Source organism: Herpailurus yagouaroundi, unplaced genomic scaffold (assembly GCF_014898765.1).
Source record: "Herpailurus yagouaroundi ecotype Mexico unplaced genomic scaffold, PumYag 187, whole genome shotgun sequence".
NCBI classification, from domain to species: domain Eukaryota; kingdom Metazoa; phylum Chordata; class Mammalia; order Carnivora; family Felidae; genus Herpailurus; species Herpailurus yagouaroundi.
Window position 1 is genome coordinate 2764484 of NW_024412418.1, and position 15200 is coordinate 2779683.

At 43.7% G+C, this 15200-nt stretch overlaps 1 protein-coding gene and 1 pseudogene across 1 annotated transcript; one reads left to right on the forward strand and one right to left on the reverse strand.

The window, feature by feature from the left end:
* Window positions 1–1701: 1701 nt before the first annotated feature.
* Window positions 1702–10495, reverse strand: LOC121043915 (mitochondrial calcium uniporter regulator 1-like; annotated as a pseudogene).
* A 3262-nt stretch (window positions 10496–13757) lies between these two features.
* OR5B21 (olfactory receptor family 5 subfamily B member 21) lies at window positions 13758–14711 on the forward strand. The gene has a single exon (XM_040495766.1). It carries the CDS (start codon window positions 13761–13763, stop codon window positions 14709–14711), a length of 951 nt encoding a protein of 316 aa, XP_040351700.1. The 5' UTR covers window positions 13758–13760.
* Window positions 14712–15200: the final 489 nt, after the last annotated feature.

Consider the following 15200-nt stretch of genomic DNA (forward strand, 5'->3'; position numbering starts at 1 on the left):
AAGCCCTTCGTCTAAGTCACAGGTGCTTGAAAGCTTTCAGGAAGCATCAGCGTGTGCCTAGCAGCCAGTGCCAACAGTAGGGCTGGGGAACTCACAACATCTCTTGGGGAAAGTTATGGAGGGGTTAGTATATAAGCAAAAAGTCATTACAAAGTTCTTCCAGTCACTGCTAATCATAATACACTGAAGCAACACATTTGTTTGCAATGCTTTAAAATATTCCCTGCTCTGGGAAGCTTAATGCATTTCACCTATTGGGTGATTGAGGGGATTGAGGAAGAGAGTGGACGATGATTATTATTTCCACTTTACCTGTGGGAAAAATGATCAATTTACATGAATAGGCCAAGATCACTCAATTTTAGTGATAACACTAGTACCAGACTAAAGTTTGCCTCATCTCTGCCTGGGACGCTGTCTTTTAGGCTCGACACCAACAATGTAAAGCCTATCTCAGAAGTGTGGCCCAGGTGGTAAATTTTCAAGTGACAAGTAAGGGCACCGGGGCAGGAAAGTTGTCCACTGTTGTGATTAGAGGATCAAGAACAGCCTTCGCACCAGACAAATCAAAGTTCAAATGTTGATTCTTCCACTTACAAAGTGTGTAAACCTTGGTTAAGCCACTTATCGTCTCCAAACCTGTTTCATAATAGGCCTAATTAGGTAATAATACCTCCCACATGAGTTTGCCATGAGGATTAACCAAGATAATAAGTGAGAAAGGCTTTGTAAGGCTCCCAAAACCGAACATAAAAGGCACTGACAAAATAGTCCGGGAGATATGTGAAGAAGTCAACATGGCTTCCGTCTCTAACATTGCCATGGAGACTGTGAAACTGTAGCAGGCTCTTAGTTGTTTTTGTATGATTTTAGAAATCTTTTTTAAGGCTCAGGATGAAATCGATGGAACTGAAAACGCTGGGAGATTAGAAGAGCTTGAATTGGAGCCCATAATCTTCCTTTGCAGCAACATATTGGCAAAGCAATGCTCACAAGTGAGTGAGCGTGGCACAGGAAATCCATCCAGTTAGCTGCCTGCCACAGATAGGAAACAGCTAACCTGGGTTAAGGAAGCAGAGCCACAGAGAGGAAGCTCAGGAACCTTCCAATGTTATGATTTTCACTGCCTGTCAATGGCCTAATCATCAGTCAAGGGAAATTCCCAGGAAAATCCTTATCATCATTATTACTTGTATCGGTCTGCTAGGGCTACCATAACAAAACACCAGACCGGGTGACTTAAACAATAGAAATGTATTTTCTCACAGTTCTGGGGGCTAGAACTCCAAGATCAAGGGGTCAGTAGGTTTGGTTTCTCCCGAGGCCTCCTCTCTCTTTGGCTTTCAGATGGCCACTTTCTCACTGTGTCCTCACATCGCCTTTTTTCTTCGTGCCTCCCTACTATTTCTTCCTCTTCTTATAAGTCCTACTGGATTGGATTCCCCACCCTCTGACCTTATTTAACCTTAATTACCTCTTTAAAGACTGAATCTCCAAACACAGACACAGTGGGGATTAGAGCTTTAACAAAAGAATTTTATGGGGACGTAACTCAGCCCAAAACATTACTTAAAAGAACACAGTGGCAAAGATATAATTCTACATGCTTTCTGATGGCCAAACTCTGTTAGCTAATTGCAAACTCACCGATGGGCAAATTTTGGTCTTCTTTTCTTTTTCTTTTTTTCAATAGGCACTTGATTACATCCCCAGGTGATAAAATTCCAGAGCCACGGGTACACATGTAAATACAGACCTAAATTTTTAATACTATCAAGCTTGTGTGATTCAAGCATGGTTTTGAGGCCAGTGACCTCAGGGTCTATCGTCCTGTCTATCTGGATGAGGGGCCTGATCTCGCTTGGCGTGAAATGCCACCATTTCTGTCCTCACTCTAGAAGCTTCCTTTCATTCAACGAATATAATTCTTTTACTCTGCTTCTTTCTAGACTGACGTCAAATTTGCTATCCTATTCAGATTCTGGTTGCTTCAGCCATCGTTCTTTTAACACATGCAATTCCAGTTTTATTTTCTCACTTTCTGCTCTGAGGGATGAAAATTCATTCTTCTCCAAAACAACCATTCACTTTTCCACATTAGCAATCGGAGATGTTATTTGCTGGAGAGAGATCTTGGCTGCATCCTGGTGACCAACCTTTGAAATGATATTCATGTCGACCTCCATGGTCTTGACCAACTCATTTATAGAATATAGTGATTTCTGCTTGTTGTGTGGTAATCCCATTTTCTTTGAGTTAACACACTAAGTCATGCTTCACTTGGGACTGATGTATTTGAGTTATAGGCAAGAGCGGGGGAAGGCTTTGTGATGTGGGTCTTGACTTCGGGTGTGGGTTTCCATCCCAGAGCTGCTCGCTCGTTCTGTTACCTCGTGCAGCATCACTTGATTTTTTATCATTTGTTCATTCATTCCATCAACATGAACATCTCTTTTGAGATTCTTATTTATTTATTTATTTATTAAAAAAATTTTTTTAACGTTTATTTTTGAGAAGAGAGAGACAGAGCATGAGTGAGGGAGGAGAGAGAAAGAGGGAGACACAGAATATGAAACAGGATCCAGGCTCTGAGCTGTCAGCACAGAGCCCGACACGGGGCTCGAACTCATGGACCGCCAGATCATGACCTGAGCTGAAGTCGGATGCTTAACCGACCGAGCCACCCAGGCACCCAGAGATTCTTTTTTAGAGTAAATAATTTATTTATTTAAATTCGAGTCTGTTAACGTACTGTGTAGTCTTGACTTCAGGAGTGGAACCCAGTGATTAATTCATCACTTACATGTAACACACAGTGCTCATCCCCACAAGTGCCCTCCTTAATGCCCATTACCAATTTAGCCCATCCCCTCTACTCCCCTCCCCTCCGGTATTTATCCAAAGGATACAAAAATGCTGATTTGAAGGGGGCACATGCACCCCAATGATTATAGCAGCACTATCAACAATAGCCAAATTTGGGAAAGAACCCAAATTTCCATCAACTGATAAATGGATAAAGAAGATGTGGCATATACGGAATATGGAATATTACTTGGTGATCAAAAAGAATGAAATCTTGCCATTTGCAGCAACGTGGATGGAACTAGGGTGTCTTATGCTAAGGAAAATAAGTCGGTCAGAGAAAGACAAGTATCTTATGATCTCGCTTATATGTGGGATTTAAGAAACAAAACAGATGAACGTAGGGGAAGGGAAGGAACAGTAAGATAAAAACAGAGAGAGAGGCAATACATAAGAGATTTTTAAATACAGAGATCTTCTGAGATGTTTTGTGGAAAGGAAAGGTGCGTGAAAGGTAGCTCTAAGAGTGACCTGAGTAGAGAAGTATTTTCTAGATGTTTGTGTGCTGAGAGGAAGAGGACCACAGCAATGGGGATGCTGGAGCTTAAGGTGAAGATTAAGAGGAATATGAAGATTTAAGATGAAAACTTGATTAAATAAACCAGGTTCTGTAAGAGACAGATGAGGTGGGGGCAAGAGCCCAGATGAGAGTGTTACCCTTAGGAATGAGGATTGCCCCTCTTCTATGTGTTTATATATGCAAATATGCTGTGATACAGGAGATGGATGTTGGTTTTCTTTTCAGAGGTGGGAGATACATTTCAACTTAAACTCTTTCTTTTTATTTTTCATTAAAAAATAAGCCTCTAGGGTTTATAAACTTACAAATCAATAATTTTCCATTTATTCCTAATTAGAAGCATACGGTCCTTTTTTTTTTTTTAATACTACCACAACTGCTGAGTTAAGGATGTTTCTCTTAAGTGAGCTCCTCAAGTGACATCTTTGTGCTTAGACCTCTGTGCCTCGTCCAATTTACTAAATAGAGAATCAGATAGGATTTACATAATTCAGTAGGCCCTTGCCATCTACAGGCACTGTTCTAGCTTCTGGGAGGCAGCCTAAGAGGAGTAAGACACATGCACTGTCCTCAAGGAGTTTATAGTCTAGGAAGGGTCACACATTCCATCCTAATATGAGCTTACCTACACAGGATGATTTCTTCCTTGGCAGCAGAGGACAAGGTAATGAAAGACATAGGGACATCTGGTGGGAGAAGCAAAAGTAGAGATCTTCCTTGACTTACAATGGGGTTACATCTGGATAAACCCCAAATTGAAAATATAGTAATCATATGTAATATACCTAACCTACAGAAGATCGCAGCTTAGCCTAACCTACCTTAAATGTGCTCAGACACTGACATTAGCTCCCAGTTGGCCCCATCTTTTCAAACAAAGCCAACTTTATAATAAAGTGGTGCCTATCTCATGTAATTTATTGGATTCTGCATTAACAGTGAAAGGCGGATGGTCGTGTGGGTAGAGAATGGTTGCGGGTGAGTGAGTGATTGGCGTTCGTGATCGTGGGGCTGACTGGGAGCTGTGGCTCACTGCCCCCTCCCAGCATCACGAGAGAGGCTTGTACCGCAGGTCACTAGCCTGGGAGAAGACCAACACTTAAAATTCGGGGAAAGCTTTCTACTGAACGCACGTTGCTTCGGCACCATAATAAAGTCAAAAAATCATTAAGTTGAACCGTCATAAGTTGGGGACCGTCTGCGCTAATTTCTGGGAAAAGAAACAAAAGGAGCCAGAAAATGTGCAGAACTGAACATGAGAAGGCACTTTGGAAAAGTGTCACCAATGGAAGGACACACACGTTTTCCATAACCTCCAAGAAAAATGTCATGGTGGAGACGGCTTTACTTGGAATCCACAAGTGAGAGAGAGAAAACCAGACCTTCCAGCTGGAGGGTAAAGCATGAAGTAAGGCAAATGGGAAAGCGTGCATGGGAAATAGGTGGAGGGAGGAGCTCGTCTATCGAGGATCTCCTCTAGTGAGGCCACACACTGTGGTACATGAGCATAAAAGGGGGAGTGCATGGTGGTGATGAAGGGAAATAAAACCGGAAAGGTTGGTTGGGTCTAGTTTGCTTTGAACGTCAGGAGGCACATTATCCTGTGGGCAGGAAGTGGCCATCAGGGTTTTGAACAGGGTGGATTGAAGAATGGGAGGCAGTGGGGAAGGCATGACCATGCGTGGGCTGAGATTCCAAGCTTCCCATGCATGCTCCATCGTCCCACTGGATTTTACCTACAAAGCACAGATTCAAAGAGGAAATTATTAATAATCTGAAGATGCAAACTGCAGAGCATTAAACTCCCAAATGGGGCCCTTGTTAGTAGAGGGCCCCCTGTGACTATGCTGGATGTGTGTCTGTGAGGCCGGCTCTTGAGTAACCTTTAAGAATAGTGTTTCAGGGGCACCTGGGTGGCTCAGTTGGTTAAGTGTCCAACTTTGGCTCAGGTCATGATCTTGCGGTTCATGAGTTGGAGGCCCACATCGGGCTCTGTGCTGACAGCTCAGAGCCTGGGGCCTGCTTTGGATTCTGTGTTTCCCTCTCTCTGCCCCGTCCCCTCCCTTATGCTCTGTCTCTCTCTCTGTCTCTCAAATATAAGTAAACATTAAAAATAGAAGCAGAAGAAGAACAGTGTTTCAGAGGCACCTGGGTAGCTCAGTCGGTTAAATCTCTTGGGCTGAGGTCATGATCCCACGGTGGTTGATGAGTTCAAGCCCCAAGTCCAGCTTGGTGTTGAGTGTGCAGAGCCTGCTTGGGATTCTCTCTCCCTCTCTGCCCCTCCCCTGCTGGTGTGTGTGCACGCTCTCTCTCAAAATAAATAAATAAACTTGAAAAAAAAAGAATATTGTTTCAGTGGAAGGGGGTTGGGGGTAGGATGGAAAGAGATGAGGCTCCAGCGCAGTGGAATGAGGATAGGGTGGAAGATGAGGTAGACCGCCCTTGATAATTTTGATGGTAGAGGCACTGGGATAGCACAAGGGTGTTGGGGTGGGATAAAGCCTTAAAAAAAAAAGTTTATTTATTTATTTTGAGAGAGTGCAAGCAGGGGGAGGGGCAGAGAGACAATCCCAAACAGGCTCCACTCTGCCAGAGCAGATCCCCAGGAGGGGCTTGAACTCACCACCCTGAGATCATGACCTGAGCTGAAATCAAGAGTCAGGTGCAGGGGGTGGGGGGGTGGTTGTGAAAGAAAACCTTTTGAGAGTTTTGGGAGAAGGGATGGGTAACTTAGGCGTGTTTGTGGACAAATGGGGGTAGGAGTGAGTAAGGGAGAGTGTAAGGGATGGGCAGTAATTCCTACAGTAAGATCTCACAAAAGTCGAGATAGGATCCACAGTAACAGAACTGAAGGCAAGCTGAGAAAAGAGGAGGGAAGTTCTGAGATAGGAAGGAGGAAGCAGACTGGATGGGCTGAGGAGGAGTTAACATTAGATGGCCTCGCTCTTAGCAAAGGAGAGGAAGATGTCATCCTCAGAGAATGCAAGTACCTGCGTGGGGGTGCTGAGGAGTCAACAGAAGCTCAGGAAATTCTGGGGAAATCAATGCATAGAAACAAGCATGGAATCTCAGAGCCATGGGTTTCAATTATGCTGCTAATCAGCGGTGTGGATTTCGGCAGATCGCTTCACCTCTATGAGTCTGTTTATTCCTTGAGGAAATTAGATATTTACAAAATGGCACACATTTATACGGTGCTTAGTATTCTAAGTACTTTACACCCATTAACTTAATTAATTCTTACACCAATCCTGTAATGAGAAAGTGAGGAATGGACAGGCTGGCTTTATGAGTCTTCTAGGCACTGGTGAGGAGAGCTGGGCTTTGAACCCATGCACGTGCTCTGTGCTATGGTGTCTTGTGGTACCATAACACTCAGTGATCTCTTAGATCGTACAAGGTGCTGACATATAATGTGTCCGTGAAATTAACTTTTTAGACAGATGAGTAGCTTCTGGATTCTGCCTGTAAGTCCCAAGCATGTTTCCTCCATGAACTTAATGAAGACTGGCTCTCCTTCCCAGTCAGCACCGCTGGGAATGGCTCATCATATGAAAAGCTTGAAATGGCCTCAAGGTGGCAGCATTAACTCAAAGATGGATAGAGACACCACTGGGCTTGAACTAGCCCCCAAGTCAGAATTGGCCCCTGTCTTGCCCCTCATTTTTCTGAAACCCCCAGGGATAACTATTTGAATGGGAAGCCACTATTTAATCTTATGGGGAGACCAACTGTTGAAGGAGCCAGAGAAGTTAAAGCAGAAGTGTTCCCCGGGGAATTAAGAGCCTTCTTGAGGGAAAAGGAGGAAGGCACATTCAGTGCTGTGAGAAACTGATGAGACTCAGAGATTCATAATTTATCTGAGTTATTCATTCAGTAAGCAGCACATTCTCGCTCATCACAACCCGGGACCATTCCGTTTTACCATGTAAATAGTCTTTGTTTTCAGCTGTGTAATTTTTTAGACTATTAAGCACTGGTAAAGGAGACTACTAAATTATTTTATCTTCTTCCCCTTCTTTTCCCCCTTCCTCCTCCTCCTCCTCCTTCACCTCCTCCTACTTCTCTGTCTCCTCCTCCTTCTTCTCCTTCTCTGCCTTCTTCACCTCTTCTGCCTCCTGCTTCTCCTTCTCCTCATTCGCCTCCTTATTCTTCCTCTCCTTCTCTTTCTTCTTCTTGCTCTTCTCTCTTCTCTTTCTTTTTTCATCTCTCTCTCTTATTCTCTCCCTCTTGTTCTCTCCATTTTCCCCTTGGCTGCTGTATTGATCAAACAAAATAATGCGGAGGACGCCTGGTCTTCAGAGTTGAGTGTGTGGGTCAGGAGATTTGATGCTATGAAATTCCAAGAGTGGTGCAAAAACTCCTTGGCCTCATTTGACCTAACCTTGCCACCTACTTGGCCCCTTCTTACTTCTTTTTCTATCAAAAATTTCTAAATTTGTTCTAACTGGAAATTTTTCCATGAAAACATTTGCATGAAAAAAAAATTCAGTAAGTAGCCTTCACCCATGTAGCCAACTTTACTGGAACACGCGTTTGTGAAACCTTATGAGAAATAGGACGCTTTTCTAGATTCTGAGAACATCCTCACTCTTCCACATTGACTCCCAAAGGAGCAGTACAGCGTTGTGTAAAAGTACATGGACTTTGACTCCGATGGACAAGCATGTCCCCACTTTCTGGAACTATAAGATGCTCAGTGTTTGTCTGCTATATCCCCTGTTCTCATTCTAAAACCAATCATTTCTCCAAGGAGCCCTGGTTCCTTCTATTGAAGCCGAGATCTAGGTGCCAGGTATACAGTGAAGTTTTCACATCTATAAAATTGGAAAGGTAATACATTTCTTGTAGAGTTGTGTGAACTTTAAGTGAAATAACATACACGTACTCAAACAAGGGCCTGAACCATAGGAAGCACCCACTATCTGACAATTCAGTAGAGGCTGAAATAGAATTCTCTCCTTTCTATAAGCTCCATGTTAAAGCTCATTTGAAACCAGATCGATTGGGGGAAAAATTTTCCTGAAAGTGTTTTGATCCCCAAAACTCCCTGGAACTTGGGGTTCTTCAGTCTGAGCTGAGTTTAGGGAAAATGGAGATTCTGATGTTTATCATCTGTATTTGGCATTTAAAAAGTTCTCCCCATTTAGTAGAGAAAGAGCCAAATCTCAGTACTCGTAAGAAATCTGTGGGCTGAGGAGGGACAGTTGGACCTTCCATCTCCTTTGAAGACATTTTTGATGGAACTTGAGATCATTTTAACCTGTGCTTGTAGAACTGGGGCTCCCCCTGGGCCTAAAACCTCTTCAGTATCCCCTCAATGTTTCATTCCCTCGGGAAAAAGTGGTGTTTTGATTGCCTGTTTGCTTGACACTGAGCCCTGAGTTGCGATTGAGACCTTAGGGTATGTCCCTCCAGAGGATCCCAAATCTGTATGACTACCGGTTCCTGGCTGGCCCCAGCCCCCTCCCACTTTGGTATGACTCACTTGGGCTCTGAAACAAACTATAAAAGTAGCCGAACTGGCTTTACACTTTTGCTACACAGCCTGAGGAAATCTTTTACTGTTTGAAGTCTGAGGTTCTCCTGGACTAAACAGCTTTTCTTTTCTTTTTCAGACTCAAAAAGTCTGGTAGTTGAAGGCAGTTCTGAATTGAGATCTCATAATTCCCCAGGAACCAGGTATATTTTCCCTGACCTTTTCCAAAACACCGTTCTTCACACTGTGGGTGAAAATAATGGGTCTGTCTAGGAGAAAGGGGCTCAGAAATGGTATAACACATGACTCTGAAGTCTATTTTCTTCATTCTCCTCTGCCACATCTCATAAAAAATGGAAACACAGTGAGCCTCCCATAGGTAATTTTGGCTCACCTTTCTTAAATAGAAACTGACATAGTCATTGCCAGATAGGATACTGATACCAACTGGTGTTAATAAAACCCAGCAGCCATGTTCAGATGATCGACCAATAGCTTAATAGAAAAAGAAATAAATTAGGTTGTATTGAGCACCCACCACAGACCACAGAGTGGCTGGATTTTTCCATATCTTATCTTACTTAATCCTCTACTGATAGAGGGAAATTGACGTGCCTCCAGTTGCACAGCTAGTAAGCATTAAAAACTATTATGCTAACTCAGTTGTTGTGCTTCTAGTCTGCTCATTCATTCAACAAATATAAATAAGTAATATTGTACCATGTGCCTGGCACCCGTCTAGGCGGTGAATAATGATACAGAAAACCGTGACAGACTTTATCTCTTTCTTTATGAAATCCAGTCTAGTAATTTTCCATTGGGAATCTTCTTTGAAACTCCCCAAATGGGGTGTGATGGCCAGGGGTGAGTCTTCAAACCCCTTTAGAAACAATTGTGATGAAACTTTGATTTCCAGGCTATCTATCTTGGTGGTTTAAGCTCCTAAAATTCTTTAAGTTTGAATGTTTTTCAGTTTTCAGCACACTTCCTTATTCATTATTTATTAAATGAAGTGGTCTATTCTATATTACCTTCAAATATTTAAAAATGTCTTTATTCTTGCAAGGACCCTTCTGATATTTATTTTAGACCTTTCAGGGCTTGGGTAAGAGAAATACAATGGCAGGAGCAGCGATGGGCTTTGGATTCAGGCCTTGCAACCCTTCAGGGAGTGCTCTGGGCAAAAGACGCTTCCAGATTTCTCTTTACTGCTGCGGATTCAGACACATTTGTCAACAGTGACTGCAATGCAGAACGGAAAGAGTTGTCCATCATGAGAACATAGAAAATGCCTTGAATATTAATTGCTAACATATGAAGATGGCATTCTGGGGCAGTTCAGTATAAGGAGCATGTGATAACTGGTAGAAATTATACCTATAGCTTGGGTGGATATAATTGAGTGGTCGGTTCTAACCAAGGACATTGATCAAGCAAACGTTTTCAGAAGGTGCTTTGGAACAGAATTCAGCATCCACACTGAGTCAGCTGCCTTTCATTCTTGGAGTTTTTCCAGGTTGTTTGTCCTCTCGTGGGTTGGGGGCAGAAGTTGGTTTATGAGAGAGGAATACCTTGTTAGTCAAAGGATCACAGTACTTGGTAAGCAGTTTTCTCTTCCTGCTCTCCCCCATGCCCCCACCAACGAGAGCAATATTTGGCTGGATCTCCCAACCTTGAACTAGTTACTTCATGTCTCTAAGTCTTAGTTTCTTCATGTATATACCTGTACATGAATATGGTTATATTAAACATTATATAGGTATGTTATATATATTATATATTTATTATATAACATATATTATAAAATGTATAATATACATGGCTGATGGAATTGTAATTAAATGAAGACATGAACACAAATAGAGTTTTATAAACTCTAGAAGACTGGTTCTCAACTGGGGACAGTGTTGCCCCCCCACCCCCCAGGGAACATGTGGGACATTTGGGAGTGTCTGGAGGCATTGTTGGTTGTCACAACCGGGGAAGGGGGTGTGTTACTGGCATCTAGTGGGTAGAGGCCAGAGATACTGCTCAACATCCTACACTTCACAGGACAGCCTGCTCCTTGCCCCCTCCTCCCACCTGCAACCAAAGAACTGTTCAGCCCATAATGTCAATAGCGCTGAGGCTGAGAAATCCTGCTCTGGAGCATTGCATAGATATTGCAATTAAGTTACTGTGTGATCTCGAGGGGGCACCACATACCTCAGTTTTTAACATACAAGATCGAGAAATTGCCTATCCCAGATTATAGGATATTATGATCGCTGAATTCTAGAGAGGAAGCACATGGCAAAAGTCAAAAGGAAAAAAACAATCACAGATTTTTTTGGATGAATATAGTGGAAAGTGCTACTGGTTGGAAAGTTAGCTGGTACATTACTGGATGGGAATCCATCAATAAGCAAAAGCAGATGAAAAATATACAACTCTAGGATTTATCCTAAAGAACAAGAAAGTCATGAGGAGCCGTGTGCAGGGGTATTCACTGGAACGTTGTTTATAAAGGGGACACACGGCAGAGCAAGGAGTGGATCCTGTGCAACAGCATTTCACCTGCTGCCCAGCACTGGCGTGTGTAACACTCGCCCAAACAGGACAGGCTGGGCTGTCTCCTTGTTTGTTGGTGGAAAAAAGGCTCCTGGTGGTGAGCACAGCACGATGCATAGGATTGTTGACTCACTGTGTGGCACACCTGACACGAATGTAACATTGTGTATTAACTCTACTAAAAAGTAAATGAAAATAAATAAAATAAAATAAAGGCTCCTCAAGCTGAAGACTGCAGCCACTTCCCAAGGTAAGCCAAGGTCAAGCAGAGCTGAGGCGTTTTCCCCTCCTCATCCCTCGTTTCGCCCTTCCTCTCCTTCCACACTTGGTTTTCTCTCCCTTGTCTGAGCTCTTCCTCTGCTCGGCTTCCAGGGGTAGGGAAAGCCCGGAAACACTTCAGGCTGAGGGGGAACAACAGGAGAAAGAGACCGTGCACCGGAATCAAGACACAAGCCCTTCGCCAGGTCTGCCGGCTCCATTTGCCTGTTGTTTCTGCACATCGTTCACAGCACAGGTCTGAGCTAATATTCTGGCGGGAAACATGGGTCCAGCTAGACAGAACAGCAAGCTGTGTGTTGCGGAGTTAGCTAGCGTGCAAAATCTTTGAAGACTTTGCTGATGATTTCCTCTCATCAAATATTTATTTATGTATGCCAAGGGGCCTTGGTAGGCTGGGTGGGCCAGAGGCGATGAGGACAAGGGTTTCAAGAGGCTTACGGCTATCAGGTGGAGCTGGGTGGCTGCCCAAGTAATTGTGTGCTAATCAAGCCTGAGAGCCGAGACCTGGAGGACTTGATTGTAACCCGGATCAATAACAGAGGTTTCTGAAGGGAGGTGAAGACATCTGCATTTCCATGGAAATGCGTAAATGTCAATTGAATTACTGTGGAAGAATAAACTCATAAAGACACTAAGGGTTGTAGTTAAGGCCTCTGGACTTTTAACATCAGACAGGCCAGGTTTTTCATTCTGTTTCCAACACTCACTAGTTTTGTGACTTTGGACCGTAGTTACTATCATTATTATTATTGCTGTCCAATCCCATCTAAAAGCTACTGGATTTTAGGAGCAGATAGTAGCCAGAAAAGGGAGACCAAGCATGAGATATACTGCCAGCTGGAGCTAATCTAAGAAAGAGGGCGAAATGCTCTATCGTGGAGCCTTGTTCATAAAGCTGAAAAATGGGAAATGAGGGACTGGGGTTGTCATTCGGCAGTTTCTCCTTGTGTAAAAGGAGGAAAATAACAGGGTCAAACCCAAAGAGTTGGTGTGAGGACTAAATGAGTTAACTATGAGTAATGCCTAGCATAGAGTAAGCCATTATTCTGATTTCTGCGATTACTTCCATTACTTCCATACTTCCATCATATGTGCACAGACAATGTTAAGAAATCTCCATGGCGTCTGTATTCTTGGGAGTGGAATAAGAAGTCAAGATATGAGGGATTTAGACTTTTTACTTCATACTGTTCTCTTTTTAATTTAAAAATTTTTTTTAACGTTTTATTTATTTTTGAGACAGGGAGAGACAGCATGAACAGGGGAGGGTCAGAGAGAGGGAGACACAGAATCTGAAACAGGCTCCAGGCTCCGAGCTGTCAGCACAGAGCCCGACGCGGGGCTCAAACTCACGGACCGCGAGTCGTGACCTGAGCCCAAGTCGGCCGCCTAACCGACTGAGCCACCCAGGCGCCCCGACTCTTTTTTATTTTTAAAAAGAGATTTTAAATAAGATCTTAAAACTGTGTTACTGTGTTACAGAATTTGTTTTATACGATATAAACAGGTAGAACAATTCAAGCTCTGAGTGTATGGGACTTCAGGTTCAGAAATATAAAGGTGTGACCTTTGATTCTGAAATTGGGTTATTTGGGTTGATATTAAACTCTTCTAGCCTTAACTTTCTGTAAAATGGGTATAGTAGCACCTACCTCATAGGATTAAATGCTATCATACGTTGGAAGGGTCCTGCATGTGCCTGACACCTCATCCATTCTCAACACATATTAGTTTACTATTTTAATTTTTTTAAAATTTTTTTAAATGTTTTTATTTATTTTTGAGACAGGGAGAGACAGAGCATGATCGGGGGAGGGGCAGAGAGAGAGGGAGACACAGAATCCGAAGCGGGCTCCAGGCTCTGAGCTGTCAGCACAGAGCCCGACGTGGGGCTCGAACTCACGGACCGTGAGATCCTGACCTGAGCCGAAGTCGGACGCTCAACCGACTGAGCCACCCAGGCGCCCCAGTTTACTAGTTTTATACCATCCCATCCTCTCTCCTATCCTTTCTTCTCATTTTCATTGCCTCTTCCTTAATCACCGGATGAAATTCAAGTTGGCCCTTATGGAGAATGGCACAGAAGCAACAGATTTCATCCTCTTGGGATTAACAGACGACCCTCATCTTCAGGTCCCCCTCCTCCTGGTATTTTTATTCATCTACCTCATCACTCTGGTTGGGAATGGGGGGATGATGGCAATCATCCGCGCAGACCCCCACCTCCACACTCCAATGTATTTTTTCCTCAGTAACCTCTCCTTCGTAGACCTGGGCTACTCGTCAGCGGTAGCTCCTAAGATGGTGGCCGCACTGCATTCAGGGAGCAAAGTCATCACCCACAATGGATGTGCTGCTCAGTTCTTCTTCTTTGTGGGTTTTGCCACTGTCGAGTGCTACCTCCTGGCCTCCATGGCCTACGACCGCCATGCAGCTGTGTGTAGGCCACTCCATTACTCCACCACCATGACGGCAGGTGTGTGTGCCCTCCTGACTGCTGGCTCCTATGTCTGTGGCTTCCTCAATGCCTCCATTCACACGGCAAACACCTTTAGACTCTCATTCTGTGGCTCTCACGAAGTAAATCATTTCTTCTGCGACATTCCGCCACTCTTAACTCTCTCGTGTTCTGACACTCGCATCAGCAGCTTGGCTGTCTTCTGTGTCGTGGGCTTCAACGTCTTCTTCACCCTCCTGGTCATCGTCATCTCTTACTTCTTCATATACATCGCCATTCAAAGGATGCGTTCTGTGGAAGGACGGAAGAAAGCCTTCTCTACCTGTGCCTCCCACCTCACTGCTGTCACCATCTTCTATGGAACCATCATCTTCATGTACTTACAGCCCAGCTCCAGCGAGTCAATGGACACAGACAAAATTGCTTCTGTGTTTTACTCGGTGGTGATTCCCATGCTGAACCCCTTGATCTACAGCCTTAGGAACAAAGAGGTAAAAAATGCTCTCTGGAAAATACGCAACCAACTTTATCCTCCGTCGTTAAGTGTGAGTAGGAAGTAGACAGGTAACTGGGGGGGATACACCTTCCCTCAGACCTAGATGCCATTGAACTCTGAGGTTTGGCAAATTTCAGCTCTTTTTTTCTCCAAGAACAGTGGTTACTCCTGCTGCTTGGGGAAATCACAAAAGCAGCACTTAAAAAAAATTTTTTTAATGTTTATTTACTTTTGAAATAGAGGGAGACAGAGCACGAGTGGGGGAGGAACAGAGAGAGAGGGAGACATGGAATCTGAAGCAGGCTCCAGGCTCTGAGCTGTCAGCACAGAGCCCGATTCGGGGCTCGAACCCACCAACCGTGAGATGATGACCTGAGCCGAAGTCAGATGCTTAACCGACTGAGCCACCCAAGCGCCCCACAAAAGCAGCACTTTAAAATGTCTCACTTGGGGAGATAATCTATTTAGTGAATAACAACATGGGACATTTAAACCCTTCTTGCACTAGTTTCTTGATATGTTTCAAAGCAGAAGATCAAAGCCTAAACTCAAT

Bases quoted from the DNA above. Each gene is read 5' to 3' on its own strand.
- OR5B21 (XM_040495766.1), top strand. From the start codon at position 13,761: ATGGAGAATGGCACAGAAGCAACAGATTTCATCCTCTTGGGATTAACA.